This window comes from Carassius carassius, chromosome 19 (assembly GCF_963082965.1).
Source record: "Carassius carassius chromosome 19, fCarCar2.1, whole genome shotgun sequence".
NCBI classification, from domain to species: Eukaryota; Metazoa; Chordata; class Actinopteri; order Cypriniformes; family Cyprinidae; genus Carassius; species Carassius carassius.
In genome coordinates, this window is record NC_081773.1 from 18,816,145 (window position 1) to 18,840,239 (window position 24,095).

The 24,095-nt window shown below is 42.7% G+C and overlaps 1 protein-coding gene across 5 annotated transcripts in view; it reads left to right on the top strand.

Annotated features, from left to right (window-relative positions):
* The window catches only part of LOC132095294 (dachshund homolog 1-like), a 109,723-nt gene that overhangs the window by 34,117 nt on the left and 51,511 nt on the right, over positions 1-24,095 (top strand). For all 5 annotated transcript variants that reach the window (XM_059500141.1, XM_059500142.1, XM_059500143.1 and 2 more), the window contains exon 2: positions 22,277-22,392. In XM_059500141.1, the coding sequence (XP_059356124.1) occupies positions 22,277-22,392 (116 nt within the window). The remainder of the gene's footprint in view (positions 1-22,276; positions 22,393-24,095) is intronic.

Consider the following 24,095-nt stretch of genomic DNA (forward strand, 5'->3'; position numbering starts at 1 on the left):
ATGAACACTAACATGTGCATGCACTAAGTAGCTTCTTTGATTGAGTGTCGGCCATATGGCCCGACCGACTCCCTCTTATTTGGACAGAATGACCTCAGTCTTGATATAAATGAACTTTCGTGGGACGCCTCGGACTTTGAATGTAACACTAATGGAATGCTTGTGCTCACAGGCTTTTATACGCTTAAGTAAAAAAAGATTTTGGTAGTGAATCCTAACACATGTTAGCTTAAGTGAAAACGTCTCAAGGTTACGTATGTAACCCTAGTTCCTTGAAGGAACGAGACGCTGCGTCGAAACGCTTTTGGGGAACGTCCCTGACGAGACCGACTCTGAATATCGTGTGCAATCAGTCCATCGGAAAGGCGTGACGTCACGGGCGGGGTGACGTAGCGACCAGGAAGCTATAAAAGCACGTGCCGTGCAGCTGGCTTCAGCTTCGAGTAGGGAAGCAAGCGCCGGCAGGGGTGCCGGGAGTATGGCTCTGCGACGCAGCGTCTCGTTCCTTCAAGGAACTAGGGTTACATACGTAACCTTGAGACGTTCCTTTTCAGGAACTCGAGCTGCGTCGAAACGCTTTTGGGGAACGATGTGCCCACGCTGCCAGACTTCCAAATCCCTGCCTAGTGTGTAGTCAAAAGAGCACAGCTAAGACGAGAGAACAGAAGAGCCCGGCGTGGCTCGCATGTCAAGATCGTAAAATCGGACAAATGTGGAGGGCGTGGACCACCCTGCAGCGTTGCAGATGTCCAAGAGGGACACACCTGCTGAGAAGGCCTTGGAGGCCGCCATACTCCGAGTAGAGTGAGCCTTGGCCCCCAAAGGAGGGGGAAGACCAGAGGACTCATAGGAGACGTTGATAGCCTCGACTATCCAACGACTAAGGGTCTGCTTGGTGGCAGGAGAACCCTTGTTAGAAGGACCGTAGCAAACAAGCAATTGGTCTGATTTTCTCCACAGGGCAGCTCTGTGGACGTATGCGTCCAGTGCTCGCACTGGACACATACAGTTTAGCTTCTCTTGGTCTGGCTCCCGAAAGGGAGGAGGACAGAAGGCCTGCAGTACGATAGGTTGTGGTGTAACAGAGGGAACCTTCGGAACGTAACCCGCTCGAGGGTATAAGAATGCTTTGGCCATACCAGGGGCAAAGTCTTAAGTAGGTAGGGGCCACCGAAAGGGCCTGAAGATCTCCAACTCTCTTTAGTGAGGTGATTGCCAGTAACAGGGCAGTTTTAAGTGTCAGATGTCTATCTGAGATATCTTGTATTGGCTCGAATGGAGCTTTACAAAGAGCCTCTAGAACCACAACCAAATCCCAGGGGGGAACACGGGATCGTACTGGAGGTCTCAGCCTCAGCGCACCGCGGAGGAAAAGTGTAACTAGGGGGTGTCTACCCACTGACTGACCATTGAAAGGGACGTGGAAAGCAGCTATGGCCGCCACGTAAACCTTTAAGGTGGAGTGGGATAACCCCGCAGAGAGCCTGGCTTGTAAAAACTCCAGAACTGTACCAACTGGGCAGTCTGCTGGGTCAAGCTGGCGGTCTCTGCACCATGAAGTGAAGAGCTTCCACTTCAGGGCGTACAGTTTCCTCGTAGAGGGAGCTCTGGATTGGAGTAGGGTCTCAACAACCTCGGTTGAGAGACCAGCTGCTAACAGCTGTGCCCCCTCAGGGGCCACACCCACAGCTTCCACAACTCCGGGCAAGGGTGAATTATCGTGCCCTGCGCCTGTGAGAGTAGGTCTGTCCTGATCGGTATCTCCCACGGAGAGCCGTCGAGGAGCGAGACTAGATCTGAGAACCATACTCGGCCCGGCCAGAACGGGGCTACTAGTAGTAGACGGGCCCCGTCCCGGCGTACTCTCGCCAGAACTCCCGGGAGCAGAGCGATAGGGGGAAAAGCGTACAGACGAAGCCTCGGCCAGGTCTGTACCATAGCGTCCAGTCCCAGAGGAGCTGGATGAACTAGAGAGAACCAGAGGGGACATTGCGATGTCTCCTGAGTCGCAAAGAGGTCCACCTGGGCTGTACCAAATACTCTCCATATCTGCTTCACCACCTCGGGGTGAAGCATCCATTCCCCGGGCCTCGGCCCCTGTCTCGACAGTATGTCTGCCCCCACATTCAATCTCCCAGGAATATACGCTGCTCTGATCGAGAGGAGTTTGCCCTGGGACCACAGAAGGATCTGGTGTGCCAGCTTGTACAAGGGGCGCGAACGCAGACCCCCCTGGTGATTGATATAAGAGACCACTGATGTGTTGTCGGTGCGCACCAACACATGGTGACCTCTCAGGTCTGGGAGGAAATATTTCAATGCTCGATAGACCGCTAGTATCTCTAGGCAATTGATGTGCCATGTTAGATGGCGACCACTTCACAGACCGCGGGCAGGGTGGCCGCTCATGACCGCACCCCAACCGGTGAGGGACGCATCTGTCGCTAGCGTTACACGGCGACAAGGAACTCCCAGCACCGGGCCCTGATTCAAGAACCAAGGTTTCCTCCACATGTCTAAGGCACGAAGGCACCGCCGCATGCCTTGATAACTCGACTTGGATTTCCCCTCGGGGAAAAGCCCTTGGACTTGAGCCACCACTGTAGGGGTCTCATGTACAGCAGGCCAAAAGGTATCACGTTGGACGCAGCTGCCATCAGCCCTAACAATCTCTGGAATTGTTTGACAGTGAGTGACTGGCCTTCTTTGACTCTCTCGACTGATGTGAGGATCGACTCGATCCGAGCAGGAGACAAGCGTGCCTGCATCGTGGTCGAATTCCACACTACGCCTAGATAGGTGGTTCTCTGAACTGGAGAAAGTACACTCTTCTTGGCGTTTAGTCTCAAACCCAGCTCCCCCATGTGTGCGAGAACGACATCTCGATGTCGAGCCGCCATCTGCTCTGATTGAGCTAGGATCAACCAATCGTAGATATAATTTAAAATGCGGATGCCCTGCATACGGAGGGATACCAGAGCCGCATCCATACATTTCGTGAACGTGCGGGGTGAGAGTGCGAGGCCAAAGGGAAGTACTCGATATTGATAAGCTTTGCCCCCGAAAGCGAACCTCAGAAACTTCCTGTGTTGTGGAAGGATGGATATGTGGAAGTATGCGTCTTTGAGATCTATTGTGACAAACCAGTCCTCGGATCTGATTTGAGCTACAACCTGGTTGACAGTGAGCATCTTGAACTTCAGTGACATAACTGAGCGGTTCAGGAGACGCAAGTCTAAGATCGGACGCAACCCCCCATCCTTCTTTGGAACTATGAAATACCGGCTGTAAAATCCGGATTCCCTGTCTAGAGGAGGGACCACCTCGATGGCCTCCTTCCTTAATAGGGTATTCACTTCTTGTTCCATAACCAGAGCCTGCTGGGGGCCGACCACAGTCGGTGTAACCCCGTTGAACTTCGGTGGTGGATGACCGAACTGAATGCAATAGCCTCTTTCTATTGTACGCAGGACCCATTGAGATACATTTGGCAGTAGCTTCCACGCTGCTAAATAATCTACTAAGGGAATCAGTCTCTCGAGACTGACCTCTGGTATAAGAGGCCCCCGAAGGGGCGGCGAGCATCCCAGCTCCGCTACGCTCACGGGCGGAAGTAACTGGGGGTGGCGCTCGCTGGAGGCCGCTGCGCCCTGAAGCTCTGGCAGGGTTGGCAGACCGACCTCCTGAGGGTACTGAGGTGAGACGGGCACCGTGTAATGAGGTGAACCGCGCTCTACCCCAGCAGGGGCTACCCTCTGGATCCTGGCGTCAGGATCTTTTCGTCGAGGACTTCCGGGCTTCGATGACAGATCTTAAATCGGTTTTCGCCCTAGAAGCCCCCGACTCAGAGCGTCGTTGCCCTCGGTCCCGACGTGGGGGAGCACGAGTGGCGACGCTCTGCTTTTGCGCTTCCCGGTGTGAGGAGCCGGTATGTGGCGTGGTCATCTCCCGCCCAGATGCACCACGAGAGCGACGAGGGAGGAAACTCTGGAACGCCGCCGCCTGCTTGTGCGCCTCCTGGAACCTGTCGACGACAGTATTAACTGTGTCGCCGAACAGGCCCGAGGCTTGAAGCGGGGCGTCCAGGAGGCAGACCCTGTCTCGTTCTTTAATTTCTGACAGGGTCAGCCACAAATGCCTCTCCGCGGCCACTAAGGCTGCCATAGACCGCCCAATTGCGCGAGCGGTCTCCTTAGTGGCGCGGAGGGAGAGATCAGCGGTCTTTCTGAGTTCTTCAATATCTTCAGACTTAATCCCCTCCCCCTCATCGACATCTCTCAGCAGGTCAGCCTGATAAGCTTGCAGGACTGCCATAGTATGAAGGCACGCCCCAGCCTGACCTGCTGCCACATAACCTTTGCCCACTAGCGATGATGTAACTCTAAGCGGCTTAGTGGGCAATGTCGGAGCCTTTAGAGACGAGGCCGAACCGGGTGACAGATAGCCCGCGAGCGTCTGTTCAACCCGTGGCATCGCTCTATAACCACGCTCTCCCAGCCCCATCACGTTGCCATAATATAGTGAATCAGGGCCAAAGAGGCGGGTCGAATACGGGTGATTCCACGATCTCGATAACTCATCATGGAGATCGGGAAAATACGGAAGGCTCCGACGTGGAGGTGGTTGCTTCGGCCGCAGAAAGCGTTCGTCTAATTTGCTTCTCTGCGGCTCAGTCTGTTTTTCAGCAGGCCAGTCGATTTTTAATTTATCTACTGCACGCGTGACCACCTCCAAAAGCTCCTCATACTGGGGCGACAGGGGTGGCGAATCCCCAGCAACAGTCTCCACATCGACCTCCTCGGAGGACGAGAGGTGAAGAGCTGATCCCTCACCCTGGGGGGAAGAAACCGACGAGCGTGCTTCCGAACCCAGGGCTTGGGCGCCGGATCTGGCAGATGAGGAAGGAGATAAGGACTGGCCCGTCTCCATTCCTTCTGACAGATCCACCTGCGAACCCCACGAGTGCAGCAGCCGCTCTGCCTCGGCAGAAGCGGGGCCAGCACCGCGAGGAACGCTGGTGAAGGCTCCCTCCTCGAAGAGAGCCCTCCGGGATCGAAGCGTCCGCATTGGCAAACGTTCACAATGCGGGCAGTCGGCCCCCTCGAGAGCCGACTCAGCGTGCTTCGATCCCAGGCAAGCCACGCACAGCCTGTGTGTATCCCCGCTCGTAATGTAGCGAGTGCAGGGAGGAACACACAGTCTGTAACGCGGCTTGGAATCACCCTTCAAATGTTTGGTCTTTTGCTTCTGCTTAGGCATATTGAGCTGTTTTAGCGATCTTTTTAAGCTAAGGGACAGACAACAATAAATAGGACCAACAGGACAGACTTTTGCACATGCACACACAGAGCGCTTGCTGACAGATTCGAAGCTGAAGCCAGCTGCACGGCACGTGCTTTTATAGCTTCCTGGTCGCTACGTCACCCCGCCCGTGACGTCACGCCTTTCCGATGGACTGATTGCACACGATATTCAGAGTCGGTCTCGTCAGGGACGTTCCCCAAAAGCGTTTCGACGCAGCTCGAGTTCCTGAAAAGGAACATTTATTTCTGGAGCAGTGAACTCGTTGTCATTCCAGCTGCAGCTTGTGTCTGCCCGTGTGTCTCATTATCTTGCACTTTAAATCAACATGTACCTCCCACCCCCGGCCCGACGGCACAGTGGTCCCGGGCCCTGTGCCTCTGTTGCTTTCTCAGACTGTCGTTGTGTTTAACTTATCACTTTAAAAAGTTAAAAATATTCCTGTTTCCATCCCCTTACCACTTTCTCTTCAATTTTCATACATTTCTGTGGTTCATTAGAAATGCCCATGGAATCCCATGATCTTTCCTGCAGCTTTGATACTTCTGTCTTTCCTATATGTCGCTACCTAGAGGCCGTCTGATTCTTTTAGCAACCCGTGATGCTGATTAATTTCACTCTTTGTGAAAAATTGGTTGTGGCATATTCTAGACTATTGTCATTTTCTCTTTTTTTACTTTACTGTCTCTTTCTTTCAGTCTCTCTCCCTCCTCTGCCCCGGCCACCCCCCCCCCCCAGTGCCCTTGGCAAATGAAAGGTCAAAGACGCTGCAGTGATTAATGAGCACCAAGCGCCAGGATCCCTCTGTCATTTCCCCCCCCTTGTGTTTTTAGTCAGGCCGCTAATTCCTCCAAGACAGATCAGGCTTTATTGGCCGATGGGAATCACACGGTGTCTATGGAGTTTTTTTTTTTTTTGACTGAGCCTCTCTTACTGTTTAGTTTAGCGAGGAAAAGAAAACAGTCCAAAGGCACTCAGTCTCCATGATAAACCTGTTTGAAAAATTCTCTTTTTTTATCAGCTAAAATGTTTTTATGGTTGAGTGTCACTCGTTTCTCTTCTGTTTTGTTTGCTCTAGGAACAAAACGTTTTTTTTTGTTTTTTTTTTTACCACCGAACAGAAGTGGCCGTCAGTCGTCTCTCTCCACTTCGTGAATGACACTTCAGTGGCAAAACCAAGTGTTTATTTGAAAAAGTAATGAAATATTTACTCCCTATTGCGGGTAGGATTAGCAGTGGTAATTGACTGCAGCAAAAACCGAGTCTGTGTGAAAGCGACGAAGAGAGCGCGAGCGAGAACGAGGGCCCCTCGTGTTTGAATGCCGATCCTTAATGCACAATGGTCCTGTTAGTGAGGCTGTATTTCGCTCTGTCACTCTCTCTCTCCACATGTTGCTTATTCTTTGAGAGATAAGTGGCCCTAATGCTGAACAAATAGTGGAAATCAGAAGCCACTGAGAATCATTCGGCACCGGTTTTCCCATGGCACCCAAATAGACGCCCGGTCTCATGGAGAGAAGGAGTGCGAGAGGGGGAGAGACGAAGGGGGGGCCTCTCAGATGAGCGCGAAACAGTTTTGTCATCGCAAGCAAATCCAATTGAAAAGTCCTCTGGACTGCAAAGAACCGGAGATGTCAGATCGGGCCAGAGCACTGAAAAGATCCAGGAGTCCTAAATTGGCATCAGGTGTGGGGCTTCTCTCTGTGGTGATGGGCTCCCACATTGTGTCAGCTAGACATTTGGCCATTTCCAAAAATAATGGGAGAAATTAATGCAAATGAGTGGCTGGAATGAAATGTATTTAAATGCAGATTGAAAGAGCCTCTGCGTTCTGCCTGATAACAAGTTGCTTTAGGAGAAGGGCCACATTGTGTTGGCTCATCTCACCCCCTACTGTTTCCATCCCCACACCAGTGTGTCCCTTTTTTTCTCTAGTTACTGGTGTCTCATAACAGACCATTGTTCAGTGGGTAAGCTCGCTCTCTAAACTATTTACATTGCTCATTTATTTGAATTTCAGATGTAGCTGGGCCTTTGGCTTCTAGTCGGTTGAAACCGTTAATTGCACAAGGACTTGAGAGAAAGAGCTGGATCATTTATAATAACATTGGTTTTGACCATAACCTCATTAGAACCTGCGGCGGCATGTATTTCACAAACAAGTTCCTGGCCGACTCCTTGCCTGTGGCTGACCATGTCTTAAAACATCCTCTTTAAAGAGCTCTTGTTTCAAGGCCTCACACTCTGTGTCCGCAGCCGTTATTAGAAGAGCTTGGAACACATCAGTTTCAAAGGAAACGTTCAAACCGGAGCAGTTCAATAAGAGGGCACGTATGTTTATCTGTTTGGACAGCGTGGCTGCCAGACGTGTCTGCATCCAAAAGAACAAGATATTGTTCTTTTGGATGCAGATGCAGATTACAACTTTGAATCTCTAAATGGATGGTTTGCACAAGCAGGGATGGAAATTATATTATCGTTTACTCACACTAATGTTGTTCTAACCCTGTCAACTTTCTTTCTTTCTTTCTTTCTTTCTTTCTTTCTTTCTTTCTTTCTTTCTTTCTTTCTTTCTTTCTTTCTTCAGAAATAAGATATTTTTGAATTGTTTTGTCCATATGATGAGAGTAAATAGGGTCCAAAACAACTTTGATTGGATCCCATTGACTTTCATTTACATTTTTAAAAGTATTCTTTAGTGAAGGAGAGTAAATTATGGAATTGTTGCAAATGCAAAAGTGCTGAGAAAAACAGGCATATGCGAAGACTGTTATTAAAAAAAAGGGAAAACTTTACAGATGCAATTTACATGCAATTAATTTTAGTTAATTGGATACACTGACTTCATTTATCATGCATATTTATGTCAAGCAGCTTGTGTTTTTCCCTGATTATTAAGCGATAAGGAGAAACATGGGCATTTGACTCTTATCTATCTTCTTAACATTATCTGCTGTATAAAGAGACAACCGCTCCTACTGGCGTGCAGTGCTGCTGTTTAGTGTGTGTAGTGCACTGAGAAGGATGGTCAGGTTTGATGAGAGTCCAGGGCAGAGCAGGAGACCGCTGTGTCCAGAAGGTCCGGGCCTGTGATTAATGTGATAGATAATGTGCTGGGGAAATGAGTAAACACTCCCTCGCTGCCTAGCTTTGTGCTTCATCGGGTTGATGACAAGGGCAGCGCAAGGTGAGAATTTAACAGGCCTGCTGGAAGAAAAGAGGGAAGAAAGGAGAGAGATTCAAAGGAGTGAACCATGACAGACTTGGGGAGAGAGAGAGAGTGGGAGTCGGCTGCTTTGCTAATAAAGCGGGCTGACAAAAGTGGAAGTTTTTCAGGAGAGGAATAATTAAAAGTGCTCAGGGGACTGCAGTTTTAATTTCACATGTAAAGGGCTAAAGATTTCATTTATAGGCACGTTGAGTAGCGAGAAGGTTAATAAGACGAACAAAGCGTGCATTGTGAGAACATACACTCAGAGCAAGGCTGCTGGACTTTCACCTAACACGTTTTTAATTATCTTTCTTTACATATTTCTCGCAAGACGGGGAAAAGAATAGATTAACTGATTAACAGCGTTGGTGACCAATTGCTGATGGTGTAAAAGGCTCAAGTGTCTTGTTTTGCATTAAAAATCAGCACAAGGTACAAAAGACCCACGTTTTACAACTCAGTTTGTGGTAAAAAAGTGATCTTGGAGCAATTAGATGAGCTTGCAGATTGTGGTCTAAGTGGGTATATTTTTGTCAATTGTAACAAAGTACAAACTTCACAATCATGGGAAGAAGGAGGTGGGAACCGGCGGACATTCAAAATGAAACTTTAATAATAAAATAAACACAAAACAGCGCGACAGCCCCTCGTGGACGACTGTCGCGCACAAACAAAAACCAAACACAAAAAAAAGCCCAGGCCTGGTCCTCTTTTGTCCTTCCCTGTCGTCGCTCCTCTTTTGTATCCTTCCGATCCCCTCCGTGGGACTCGAGACCGGTGAGTGTCGCAGGTGTCGCTCATTTCCCAAATCACTCCACCGGCCTCGCTCCGTTCCCACGGCTCTTGGCTCCAGCCCACTCGTCACATCAATATTAACAAATTCTGTACTATAGAATATTTTATAGTAATACTAAATATTAACTAAATAATTTAATTGCACATTACAATCAAATGATTAGGCATATCCACTCTGTTTGACCTCACAATCCCAAAGTTGCTGTTCACTTTTTTCAAATCCAGCTTGACCACAAATGTAGTTCAGTATTTCCTCTGATTAAACACTGATACTATAACATCAGGAAAATCACAGATTCTCTGATGCACAACTTCGTATTTGTGGTCCGAGTCCCACTTCAGACAGTCTAGGTCTCGTTCCTCGCAGAAAAATCCCAGACTGGCCGAGATCGTTCTGTCAGTCAGCAGTGGATCATGGGAATGAATGATCGCAGCAGTGAAATCCTCCAAATCCTTTCCCCGCCGGCCTGTCACACACTCCACTCTGGGCCTGACACTTCTCTATTATATGTTTATCAGTCTCTAATGAAATGCTGACAAGTTTCAGCGCACAACGGATACTGTGTTCCATTAATAGTATTTAACGAACCTTGAGCTCTCACAATGACTGGGCCTTATTGCCGGTGACAGCTAAGGGCCCCTCGGCTGCTCCCCGGTGAGAGAAGATATTATGCATTATGAACATTTGCAATCCCCCTCTTTTGCCCCCCAGACCATTTTGCTTGTCTTGTTGATGGGAGTGAGAGCGAGACAGTCCATTGCAATATGGTCCCTGGTGTCTAGTTAGAATGGAGCCCATGCTGTTGTGAATTTTATGAATCCTCATATGTGATCTTTCTTTCTTTTTTCTTTTTTTAAATTTGTATAATATCTTTAGTTTGCTCCCTTTTCTCTATGTATTAATTTTTTTTTGTAAACTGAACAAGGGATAGTTTTAACTGGACAAGTGTCCCTCAGAGTAAAAGTGATTGGCGTTTAAACACTAATTTGTGAAACAACTAACACTAACACTAACACTAATTATAGATTAGTACCTAATTATAGATTGTAGATCATCTCTGAAAAACTGGTCTGTCTGTCTGTAAGGCTGTAAAAACTTTATTCACAAACTCTCTCATTTTAGTGAAGAATTGAATTGTGATTATGCATGTTGTTTACCCAATTCAAATAAGCAATGGTGCACAAACTTTGATAGCACTAACGAAATAAATAGGCTTATTATTTTCAAAGGTTGTTCTTCCATTCAAAACGGTCACTGAATAGAGTAGAATTAGCCAAGTGCTAACATGGGCCTAATCCTCAAAAAGCACATCGACCTTCATAGTCTTCTCTGTAGTAGCTTATAATGCAACAGTATCTCTACAACAGTATTTTTTAAAACCATTATTAGCCTGTGAGAGAGACTTCTGGTCTCATGAGTAACTGGACCCTAGCACCTTGCCATAGTTTATTTCTGTTTAAGTAACCTTGTCCACGGAAGTCACTTAAAATGTTAGCGCTTCATGCTAATTCTAAGCAGATGCCAGTTCGACCCACAGAGTGATTAGTTTCCATGGACGTCAGTGAATATGCAAGGCGTGGAGTTTGAGACGTGTGTGAAATATCTGCGAGGGACTGGCATGAGAGTAGAGAGCATAGATGTTCCTCATCTGTAATACACTGTGTAGACTAATATCTGCTGCTTTTTCTTATATTGCAGTGCGATATTGATCTGCTAAAATTGTACCATATTGGAGCTGTCTGTTGTGATATTCATCATTCTGTCATGCCCCCCACCCCACCCTTCTGTAGCGACCAGTTATTAGAGGCAGCGGTTTGAAGAGGTTGAAGGCTTTAGTCTCAGAGATGTTGCAAACAATTCATCATTTAACCGAGAGATAGAGATAGCAGAAAGGGACAGAAAAAATCTCAGGTGATGTCTCGCTTAAGATTTATGTGGACCAGGGCCATGCATTAAGAATTGCATCATCAAGTGGTGTGAAGACTTCGCATGAAGTGCTGAGTCGGACAATTTGCTCTCGCGCCGAGCCTAAATGGACTTTTCTTACCTCCTCAGGAAGCTTTTTAATGGAATCGCAAGCTTCCAGGAATAAAGCGAGTGATTTAGTTAGCTTTGTGGAGGCTGGGTCACAGACCCTGATAAAGCTTGTCTGAAGTAATTGTCATTCTGTGGGTTTAACGACACGGGCCTTGCCTCGCTGCCATTACGCCACATTTGGCAGTTGATGGCAATCAGACAGCGAGGATGAAAGTAAACTTGTACGTGCCACATTCGATTTGTCTCCTGACTGGGTGGGGCGCTTTTCCCTCCAACTGTCTTAAAAGGTTCTGGTTGTTTGCTCTCCGCACGCAGTCAGTGATTCGTCCAGAAGGATCAAAGAGATGCAGACGGATGTGGTTGACATGTGTTTAGCCGTCGGGCTTTGATTCTTTTTAGCAGGGACAAATCGAGGGATTCTGTAAGCAGAAATCATTTTTGTGGCATCAACTGTTGTGTTTTCACTGTAAACTGCGTTAAAATGGAATTGATCAGGATCCGGGAGTCACAGAGGATGATTCGTTCTGCATAAACAGTGTCTAAAAGCACAGAAGCAGGAGGAGGAGGACGGGGCGGATCACAACCCCCGTCTCTCCACGCAGACTCACTATGCCGTTGTGTAAACATCGCTCTTCCTCTCCCACCACAGATCACTTCTGGACTCCCTGGAATATTTACATTTCATTAATTATTAAGAAAGCAGAAAGAGTATAAACAGTGGATAATTTTTGTTTAATGTTTCACACAGGATTCCGATTCCACAGTCCAATTAATGTTAATCATTAAGGACTTCCTGTTTAGTCCTGACGTTAAGTTTGTTTGTCCCTGAGAGGATACAGACCTCACATCTACTTTTTGCTCAATATCAGATATTTGCTCACGTTATAATTATCATCGTGGCCTGTTTCAGTTACGGCCGACTGAATTAATGACTTTGGATAGTCAGTGGGCGACGGAAATGTCAAAGAATGAACACAAATACAGAGGCTGCGCTGTCATTTGCTAATTTAAATGCATGTAATGCAAAACATGGATGTTTATGAAACACAATTCCATGTAATGGGGAAAATGTTCTCTGTTAAAGAAAAAAAGGCCTCTAGACTTGTAAGTATGTGTGTTTGCAAGTGTAGGCGAGCGTGTTCGTGTGGCATGCTGCCTTAATCGTATTGATTCTGAAATCATATTTGCTGAATTAATATGCATCAGTCTGAGTGCTATTGTTTTGTGGCCTCTTAATTGCTTCCTCTTGTTAATATTAAAAGCACATTAAAGTCTTAACTATTGGCTCTATCTGAAGTTACTTTCAACGACAATTTCATAAGACAATGGGAAGGATTAATAAACTGCGGCTTGATCTCTGTTATCAAGCTCTTTTACTATTGGGAACCAATTAAGTACCCTTCAAGATGACTTTCACTTGCTGCACTGGTCTGTTCCTCTGCCAGAATTTGGGATTAATTGGGAATTAATATCCTCACTAGAACAAGTTTGCTTTGTTTGCTTTGTCTGACTTTAACAATGGGCGCTGAGGTTATCCCAACCTGTTCGTCAAAGCCCCTCCTCCTTCTCCTCTCCGAGATTGATACATACACGTCCCAGATCCCTTCGAGCTGAAAATATGGGCCATTAAGAGAGAATAGTCGACAATGATTTCGTTCTCCACGTAGAATTTTTTCGAGCTTTATTAGCCATGCATATTAATGACTCAATTAATTCTATTCATCCTCGCAAGTCATCTGTTTGTTTTCGCCTGACCTTTTATCTTAGAAGTATTCACGCTCGGCTCGGTTTAAGCACTTCCTCCACGCAGGCTTTCTCCCACAGTGGCCAATCACCTCTTCGAAGAGGGAGTCATTTAATGTGTTCGCCGAAACCTCCCTCTGTCAGAAAGCACGGCGGATGTAAATGTGACAGGAAATATGCTATTATTACACTCTGAACCATTCGTCTGACATCCCACCAAATAAAATTATAGCATTTCCCACTTGTCCCTCCCTCCCTCCCGACTCCATCTGCTTCTAAAACACCTCTCTTTCCTTTTTTTTAATTTACGGAGATCTGGGTAAACAGGCATGTGATGTGGAGGAGACCAGGGTTGGATACTTGCCCTGCATTACATCTATCTCCCATTCAAAGTTAGTGGTGAGGACAGGACATATAATTGAAAACTGCAGCTGGACTGTGTACAATCTTGTAAAAGGATGCCTTGGAAATTAGATTAATCAAGAAGCAGACATTGTGGGGAAAGTTTGTTTCGAATGCCTGACAGTATCGCTCTTTCTCTCATTTCAAATGCTGGCAGGGCAGCAGGCAGCTCCAAGGGAAATGTGCTCCTTTCATACTTGAGTAATTGATGAATTGTATGCAATATGCAAATGAGAATCCATAAATCTTATGAATGACAGCTTAATTTATGTGAGCCTTAATGAATGCAGGATTAGATTTTAATTAAATATCCTCAAAGGCACCCTGACTAGTAAGTTTTTAAAGCCTTGTTTTGAAGACTTGTTTCATATGCATCGCAGTTCTGCATAGTAAAGTGAGATCACTGAGAGCATTTCCTCACCGTTCTGAAGATAAGCGCAGCTCTGTTTTGTTAACCAAAGGGACTGAAATGAATACATATTGCGATGGAAATCATATCTAGCCATCTCATTTTAACTTTCCTGGAACTGTTCATTTTAATACATTTGATTAACTGCGTTTACTTTTTCCCTCTCTCTGCCATATCTGATCTATAGCAGTTTCTACAGTGTCTTTTTAATTAAGAGAATCGTCCATTAGGCACGGAAAAGTCAACCAATTAGGCATTCTACATCAGTTCCCAGAATGTACAGGCCTGCTGCTCCTTATTAGTGCTAATAGTACTGATACAAAACAATTTTAAGCTTCACAATTATAGTATGCAATTAAGAAATCGGCTTTTTGTCATTAATGATGCATTAAAATAATCAGCAGTTTATTTTCCTTTCAGGTCTTTTTTCCCTCTAAGATCTCCCTAAAATATTGGATTTTCAGTTGCAATCTCAGGGAAAAAAAAGGAATTTGCAGGACAAATGCATGAATATTACAGTGAAAAAAAAAATAGAAAAAAAAGAAATCCAGTCCAGAAGAATGCAAATTTGCTTGGAATTTGGATAAGCTGGTCATAAAATGTATTGATTTTCAAGTTACAACAATATAAAAGCACAACCCTTACAAACCTATAAAATACACAGAAAGTACTTAAACAATCGCAGAAACTGTACATAGTCTGGTATGAATGGCATTATGGTAAAGAACCATTTTTCTGGCATATTGAAAAAATTTAATAATATAAAAAAACACCTGAGTAATGTATTTTATATTTTGGGTTTCAGTTCAACGCATTATGCTTAAACAAACAAATTGTATGTACTGTAAGTCCCCATCCTAATTAGTGCTCAAAAAGCTAACTGAAGTCAGATGACCCGCAGTCCAACATTGGAGATGTTGACCAAGTCAATGATTCTTTACTGTTACTTGTGAATAGCAAGAACTCAGACAGGTAAATTCAAAGGGCTCACATACATTTTCATATGTTTTTTGACCAGTTGCTCTGCATACTTTTACATGAGGCCACAGCCATGTAAATAAAGCTCAAGGAAGGAACAAGACTGGGTTCTGAGTTCCTTTGCAGTAGTGCAATCTGATGGCCCTGCCCAGTGACTCTTTAATCAGACCGTGCAGTGTACAAAAGCAGCAGGAAGGCCACTATTATAGGAGCTCTCTGTATCACCAAATGTTACGTCTGGTGTGGGACTATTGAATGATTCGGCAGAAAAAAACGCCTGGGGAGGAAAGGGCAACTGTTAGTAGGTCGCTGAGGGTAACTGCTCCCTTTGATTATGTACATTTGATCTAATATATTGTTCCTCACAAAAGTTCACAGTTTACTAGCGGATGCAGCTGTTCCTGTTTATAAAACGCTTTATATGAAGTGCTCACACATAATCCATCCCTATGTTGATCTGATAAGGCGTCTACCTGGCTGAGGGTGACAGGTGTGAGATGGAGAGAGAGAGAGCTGGTGGTGATAAAGCAACAACAGTTCAATGCAAATAAAGGGAGAGATAAAATGGAGATCTGAGGCAGTGCTGATTAATGCAGGAGTGCATGTGGAACGGGCCATCGCGGCGCTCCGGCTGACCTCTTCTGTTAGTGTTCCATTCATGTGCAGGTGTAAGTGACTGAGACAGCCACTCCAGTTGCTATATATCATGTATTGTTGCAGATTCCACTTCTTTGCTTTCCTTCGACCCTTGTTGAAAACTTCTAGAGAAGTAGAAGTTGATGCTGGCGGACTGTGTATACAGAATAAAAGAGAAGTTTAGTGGTTTGCAAAGGCGAGAATGTTCGTGTTTTGTATTCGTAATGCGATCACAGTCATATAGCATGTCCATGGTGGCCCTGAGCTTTTTAAAAGCAGTAAGACTTTGAGCATAAAAATGATCACCCGAAAATTCATCAAAAGGAGATATTTCATGCACGTCTTTTTTCGTATTCCAACAGTTTATAGTGACTACATATAGTCCAAAAATTATAAAAAACTGACGATAAAAGTATTCCACATACAGTATACGTATCCCATGTCTTCTGCAGCCATTTAATATCTTTGTCTGCTAAAAATAAAAATAGTTAAAAAATATAGTTCACATCACTCCTAACTTGAGAATTATTGAATCTGTAAGTTGAATTGGAAAACTGGATGAGTCTGATTTGCCAATCTGATCAACCATTTCAACCATTGCTTTTTTTGGTTTTGTTTTCTATTGTTTTGAACTTAACTTAAGATAATATTTAAAGAATGTTTGTGTTTGATTGAACTGCCTCTTAAAAAAAACAACCATCTGCAATCATTCCACTCTCTTTGGAATCCATCAGTTCAGATTATCCAGTCTAATGTATTGGCCCAGTTTCATGTTTCAGTTTCAAGTGTGTTCTTTCAATGTACAGTGGTTTAAATCGAATATCTTTCTAACTATGATCAATCGGCCAGAATAATATGTTTTGGTCTTACAGTCAGTCCACACAAAGTTTGCATAGTAAAATGGAGGAGCTTTACCTGCCAGCATTCCATCTAATCAAGCCGAGTAAAGCTGCAAAGTCAGGAGACCTAATCTAAGTGTAGTGTGTTATTGTTAGTGCGGAGACCTCGGTTTGTTATCAGGCCCTTGTTTTCTCTGCTGGCCACCACCTCAGCAAAGTAATCAATGAGGCATGTGCTGCTATCGCACAAAAAGAAATGAAAAATAAACCAGTGATAATCCTTCAGTTAAAAGGTTATTCAGGCTGATAAAAGCTATTTTGTTAATTTATTTACCCTTTGCTTCAGTGAGATAAAGAAAGGGAACAATTAGGGAATTCCAGGTGAGAGATTTGAAAAGGGCAATGACATTGGGTTAATATTTTATAAGGCCTGATTGGCGGGCTTCTGGAGGAGTCTGTATTTACCGAAGCAGAGATGCTGTGATCCGTCCGCTTGTTTTGGTTGACTGCGAGTAAATGGAATAAATATCTTCATCTTTACCTTTCCCAATGACAAACAAAAGGAAGATGGGAAAGGTTAATTGCTCCATTTGAGGCGAATCAAAACGGAATGTTCTTTCTGTAAACCTGAGTGAGACACGTATTGACTCCAGGATAACGTTTCATCATCTGGCACCAAATGTGTCTCCATTAGGTCCAGAGGTCCACAAACCTGTTGGAAAAATACTGATCGAATAAAATTTTTGGGTACTTCTCAAATTTGTGTTTAATAAATACTATAAATGAAAAAATAAAAAAATACTGGATTTTAAACTTGTGATAAGAAACTCGGATAAGATTAATTTAATAGATGTTAGTACACAATAAACTGTACAGTAAATATTGGAGCAATTGTATTGGTCACTGATTTTCTTTAAAACTAGCTTTCATGATGCCTGTTATGTGCACAAAACTCTATGAGTTTGAGAGAAATGTTTGCACTTTAAGAGTATTAATGCATTTTCTAGAAGAGAGAAACATCTGTTAAAAACAACAACAAAAAGACCGCAAGTGTATTTTTAATGAACTGCTTCACTTTTTTTTTTTTTTTTTTGGTTGTAGTTTTAATTCAGTGTTTAATCGTTTTAAGAGCTTTTTACTTATTGTATCAGGATATTAGTATTTAACACAGAAATAAACGTTGTTTCCTAACAGATATTAAGAAACAACATAAGGGAAGGTGAATTCCGTTATTTGCTGACTTTTGTATTGTGGAAGTGAGATGGCCATATTTTTTGTGGCTTTAATCTGATTGCTTTCTCAGTGTGGTGGGATGGAGGAGATCATGTTCCAGTGTGAACTCCTGGGTCAACATGGACCAAGTCCATTAAAGGAAGCATGGTTCAGGGAAAGTTCACTTTTATTTTCTTTTCAGTTAATGCAAAACAAAAGGAGAATTCCTACATTTGTTACAAATTTTCCTCTTTTTGGCCTCAGGCAAGTGCTGTCTATAAAAGTTCTTAAGTTGGGAGACAGGACCTTTATTAACTATGGAATCAGCAATATAGAGAGAATGCTGGGTGATTTGGTTGTTGTGCTGAAAAGCCAATGCAATGGAGCAGGATTTTCCAGGTTGACGATTTAATTTTATTTATTCATGCTTCCACTGGTGTCTCTTAGAAAGAGACAGAGAGTTACATTCCAAGAACACTGCTTTTCTTCTGTCACTTGCATATTATAACCAGTGTTATATAATACAGTACATGATGAACAATCAGATTTATGAAAAAACTTCTTTATGCCTAATTTATTTGGTGCCACAAGAAAATGTACAAATTATTTTTTTTCCCTAAACATTATTCTCAACTGTATTTAAATGTACTTTAATGTAATTATTGTAGACCTAAAGCTGTTTAGTATAAGAATTTATCAGACCTTTTAAACCTTTTACCCCCTCCCCTTGAGGCTAGAGGGTCAAACCTTAATTTTGGGGGTCATACCCCCTAAAACCCCCTTTTAATTCGTACCCTGGCTGTAACCCTCTTCCTTAATAACTGGTTGGCTGTATCTGCATTGCATTTCAAAGCTAATTTCAAATGTTTACCTTTTGAGTAATGCAAACCATTCAGCTTTATCTAATAAATAAATGCAAGCAAACAATGTGTTCTCCCTCTAGGGGTGATAGTCTTGTTTATTTGAATTCATCAGCATCATGCTCAGCAAAACCTCACGGATAGCCTTGCTTCTCGCATTGTGTGGAAACATATCCCAGTTACAAAAAAGAAATGAAAAGGAAAGTAAAAAGGATTTAACTATATTTGGTATTGGAGACATCCAGTAGTGGAGTGGACAGGGCTAATCTCAGACACAAGTGGATCTCATGAACCATTGTTGTGTTCTAATAGCCTACTTTTGAGGACGTTTTGTGCTGGGCTATTTAAGGACTCAGCATCCAGCACATGACAAATTGTACTCGTTCTTTTGTGAAGGTCCAGCTCTTGTTCTCCCTTTATCCTCAGTGGCCCCATAATCACTGTTTACAGAAGCGACAAACAGCAGAGAATACTTGTGTATATCTCAGCTAAATGACTGCAGTGTCCTCTTGAACATATGAGCGTAGGCCATCCTGTTTTAAGTGAAAACCTTCTGTGTTGTCGCATGATGGGGATTTCAGTTTCAAACACTTGCTGTTATTCAGCTTTGTTTCCAACATGGTTTTCAGAACACTGCCGTGCTGTCATAAATTAAAAGCAAGCCATAGCAAAAAAGTAAAGCCAAAGTAAAGTAAATAAAGTTAGTATAATTAAAGATGCTTAATAATAACAACAACAAAAACCTCACTATCTATCCCTTAGAGGAATAGTTTAGCCAAAAATGAAAATTGTCACAGTTTATCCGCATATCTTTCCAAACCCATATGACTTTATTTTTTTTTTTATTTGGAATACAAAAGAAGAATACACTTTTCCATACATTTATAATGAATGGAACCGGAGGATCATTCAGACTACTTTTTTTAATTTGATCCGTCAGCTTATCGAAATAGTCCAATTTTGATTGTCATGAGACAACAATTTTTATCATGGCAAACTCTAAAGGACTTATTTTGTAGGATGGACCCAGAAAACTTTTCCTTTTTTTTACAAGTACATTTAAATATTCTTTTATAGGGTTTTTTGCTCCCTGTTCCTCAGATCAAGGTATTGTATGGATTGAAAAAAAGATTATTATGAATTTTATGATACTTTCATTATGCTTTTTATCATATGTTTTTGTTATGCAGACGAAACTAAGTCAAACAGGTTTGCAACGACATGAGGGTAAACAATGACACCATTTTCATTTAGGGTGAACTGTTCTGTTCAATATTTAATGTTAATTTAAAATTTGCTTCTGGAGCCTTATACAATTCTCTTTTTCCTCTTTCACTCTATTCCCTCTTCAAATATGGTGTAAAAACTCTGTAAGCAGATCCCACCACAGCTCAGAGGCTAAACGTCTGCTTTGTTCACAATCCCCTGCTCTTCCTGGAGCTAAAGTTGATGTGACATTTTGTCCATTTTTTTGTCCAAGTTTTTTCTGCTTTTGGCTTTGTTGCAGGAGGAGGGAGGAAGGCTTTTACCATCACATGCCATCTATTGAGGTCTTTCATAAATAATTCAGCTCAGTACATTGAAAGTGATGACAGCAAAACTGTCATGCAATCTCCCTCATAAGATCAAAGAGGTGTTTCTATAGGAGGAGGGATTTCATTTGAGATGTTCTGTGGTTCGGGCATGTGATTGTTTCTTGCTGGGGTCTCTTCAGCTCTCCTGTGACAAACTCAGGACAAAATGAAGTATTTAAAGGGGTAGTTCATTCAAAAATAAAATTGTATTATCCTTTACCCACCCTTGTGTCGTTCCAAGATTTTCCTTTTATTGTGCAGCGTTAAAGAATTCTGTAAAATGACAAAATATTTCATGGGTTAGAGAAAATTATAAAGGTGAAAGAATTGTTTTTGTGCGAATCATAAAAAAAAAAAAAAAAAAACTAAAGTTCATTTATGGCCTGCCACATGCTGGAAAATACTCTCATAAATACACCAAACATCACATTTCAAAGGCCCAATATGAACAGAGGGGGCGCTGTAAAAATGAAAATCAAAAGAGGAATCTATAATAACAGAGTGAAATCCCTTACTGGAACATTTATATGAAGTATGATGATGTCTCTATTTCCGTAGCGTGATGCGATGTGGAAATGAATCTGTCACATCTGAACAGGCTGATATGGTTCAAACTCCTTACAGTGTGAATGGCCTCAGGCCTGACTGTATCTAGTGCTGCTCCCTCTCATTGCTAACATTGTGAGCCTGGAGTTTATGGCCTCTTCTGTTTTTAGTGTGCAAAGAAAATAATTTCCGTTTCAATTTCATGCCTGTCAGGGATAAAACATGATAAAACACAATGAAACACAGCTCATCTGGCCAGTCTGTAAATTGACTAAACTGATGCACATGACAGACTTTGGAGGTACATGAATAAGTGAGCTTTTAAAAAGGCCTTGGGTCTTAGTGAATGCACTCTTCTGCTTTCCTTTTGGCCATGAAAATGAGGCCCTGTTTAGTCACTGGAAAAGCAGGGAACAAAACCTTGAGTTAATGAAGGCCTCTTTCAATCATGTCCTGATATGCCATTGTAATGCAAGTGCTGTGAAATATAGACAATGTCCTGAAAAAATGAGCCTTACTCTGGTAATAACCAGAAGCAGGAACAATTATTTTTCATTTAATTGTTAATTCGAAAATATAAAACCATATAATATTATTTAAAAATTTAGATTTATGTATTTATGTATTTTATGTATTTAGTTTTTGTCTTGATTTTTACAGTGTTTGATAAAACTGTGAATGGAGGATCTTGTGCCTCAGTAACCTGTTACTAGATTGGTTGTTACTGAACCAGCTTTCCATAACTTCCATAAGTTTGTGTGTATTATCTGAGCAACTTGTCGTATCTTGAATACGTTCTGTATGTACAGTAATTTTTTTTTTTTTAAATGCTAGGATGGAATCACGTTTTGTTAAAAATCGGGGAAGATGTCCCCAGTGGCTGCAGTGCCCTTGGTACTGTAACAACCACACTGATTTATTACGGACACTCTCTGTGAAGAAATATTTCTGTAAAGGACTTTTTGATATTCAGTTTTTGCCAAAATTAGAGGGGAAAAATGCATGGATGAACAGAACATAGTAATGTGTGAAAAATATCTGACAATCAGCTCGGAGGGACATTTTTCCCCCCTCTGTTGGACTTGCGCTTGTTGTGTCATTAATCATTGTGTGATCTTGGTCACTCATTTCAAGTAATAAAAGTTTCCATCATAAACGCAAAACAGGTCTGAATCACTCAGTCACACCAGCTTCCAGCTATGACTCCTATTAAATCAAGCAAGCAGAACGTTTCCTAAGGCAGCCGTTGCCTTTTAATTTCCCGAAGAACCTTAGAATATCATTCATTACCAGAACTACACATATTTGGTTTTTAAAAGTCTCATAAATCAATAGTGGCCTGACTGCAATAATTATAACAAGTTAACATGTAATTTCCAGGCTGAAAGCTGCATGGCCGGATTTTAGCATATGCAAACGAGGTAATTCAAATAGTGTAGGGATATTAATACAGAAGGGTAGGTAACGAGGTACGGGCTATGAATTATGCATCAAAAAGTAGTTGATCTTCAATAAAGGAAATGAATTCACTGTGTAATCTAATTAGCTATGGAAGTCTATTATGTCGAGCAGCAGAAAGCAACTGTCCTTGAAAAGGAATTTATTTACAGTACATGTTAGATTTTCGGAATGAAATTGTGTTCTGGTCCGAATGTTAACGGCAACCTCTGTCTCCCCTTCTTTCTTCACTTCCCTCTACCTCCCCCTTTTCGCCACTTCACTTCTGTTTTAGCTCAAGACCCGGGAGGCCTCCTAAACGGACCCAGAGTGTGACATCGCCGGAGAACCCTCACATCATGCCTCACTCGGTGCCGGGCCTCATGTCGCCGGGAATCATTCCCCCCACAGGTAACGCACACAGACCTCCTCCCGTGCCCCGTCCCGTTCTCGCAGCAGCCCGCTGCCCATCCGTTAAATGGCACGCTGCAAAATCTGACAGCCCTCATCCAAACTACCAGCCAGAACCATTCACTGTCCCGGTCGACCCCACTCCCTTCCCAGCAAGCCCCCCTGTGCAACCACAGCTCCAGAATAAATTGGAATGGAGAGTTGTTCTCCTCCAGATTATTTTAGTGGATGCTGCATTTTGCCTTGAGTGGATTTTAATTAGCCCGATTAAATCCACTTCACTGCTGTATGTATATAGACCGATGTGATGTTAAAGTAAGCTTATCGCCACAAGAATCAACAACAACCGCTTGTGCCTTCAGTTCGCCTGGAGCAAGTCTTGTGCTTTTGTTCTATTTACGGCTGGTTTTCATTGCAGCAGCTTTGAAGTCGTTTGCGAGAAAGGGTCCTGATTTACATATCGTGCTCTCGGTTGTTCTGCCATCTTTTAATAACACACAGTCATTAGTTTATGGTTCACTTCTTGTTAATCTACAGTTAACTTCTTGTTAAGAATCTCTTGTTGATTCTTCAGCAATTATTGAACACAAAGCCATATAGTTATCATTTTTCAAAACCTAAGTGTTTTTTTTTGTGCAAAGTATGTTTTCTGTCCTATTGGACAAATGATCTTGCTGTCACAAAACAAGCTAGCACAGAGTCTTCGTACAAGCAGCTCTTCATGATGACTTTACATTTACATGCATGACATTTGGCAGAGACTTTTGGCATATCCACTGTGACTTACAGTGCATCCAAGCTTAGCGTGTTCGCTGGAAATTAAACTTAAGATCTTGCAATTGTTAGCAATTGTCTCGGTTAATCATGTGGTAAGAGTATATAATGTTAGAATGTTAGAATGCCTTCAAGTGCACCTGGGAAACTAAATTTTTCGTAAATAAAGCAAATTGAGAAAGTTGAGTGACCAACTTTATCTTTTGAAGTGTTCTTTAAAATGACTATCCCTGTTGTTATCCTTTACAATTATTGAATTGCAGCATGCAAAATTACAATAACTTGCTAAATCAGTCATTATAATTTACCAGTTCTTGCTTTCTGTTCACTGATCGCTATTAAGATTATTGATATGTTTTATGATATTATTAATATTATGGATCAGACAATTTACCAACTCATTTATAATCTAGAATTCTAGCGTTTTCCACTTCTTTTCCAATTTTTTTTGGACATTCAAATGCTTGTAATAACAAAATTTCCAGCTACACCCAAAGGGCACATTAATGAAAGTTATGATAAAGTGATTTTAATTCTTTAATATTTAATTATTCTGTATTTGAATTTGAATTTACCAGTTTTTGTCAATATGTCACAATGGTATTGAGGCTTTATCCCGTTATATAATTGGTAGTCTTGTTATTTGGCCAAATCTCCACCAGTCTAGGAGATCTTTCACACAGTGCAGTTTTAATCATTTTGAGCCTGTAGTTTAAACACTAGAGCATGGCCCTAGCAATGCCAACATGAATGGATGTTCACACTGAATGCAGTGTTACTTTGGATAAAAGTGTCTGCCAAATGCTTAGAATGTGAACGTAAAAGATCTCTTTGAATTCTGTGCTAATCAAAAATCGTTTTAGCATAAACCTAATGAAATGCATGAATTGCAGAATTTTCTTTTTTATGTTCTTTGCAGTGTAAGTGTA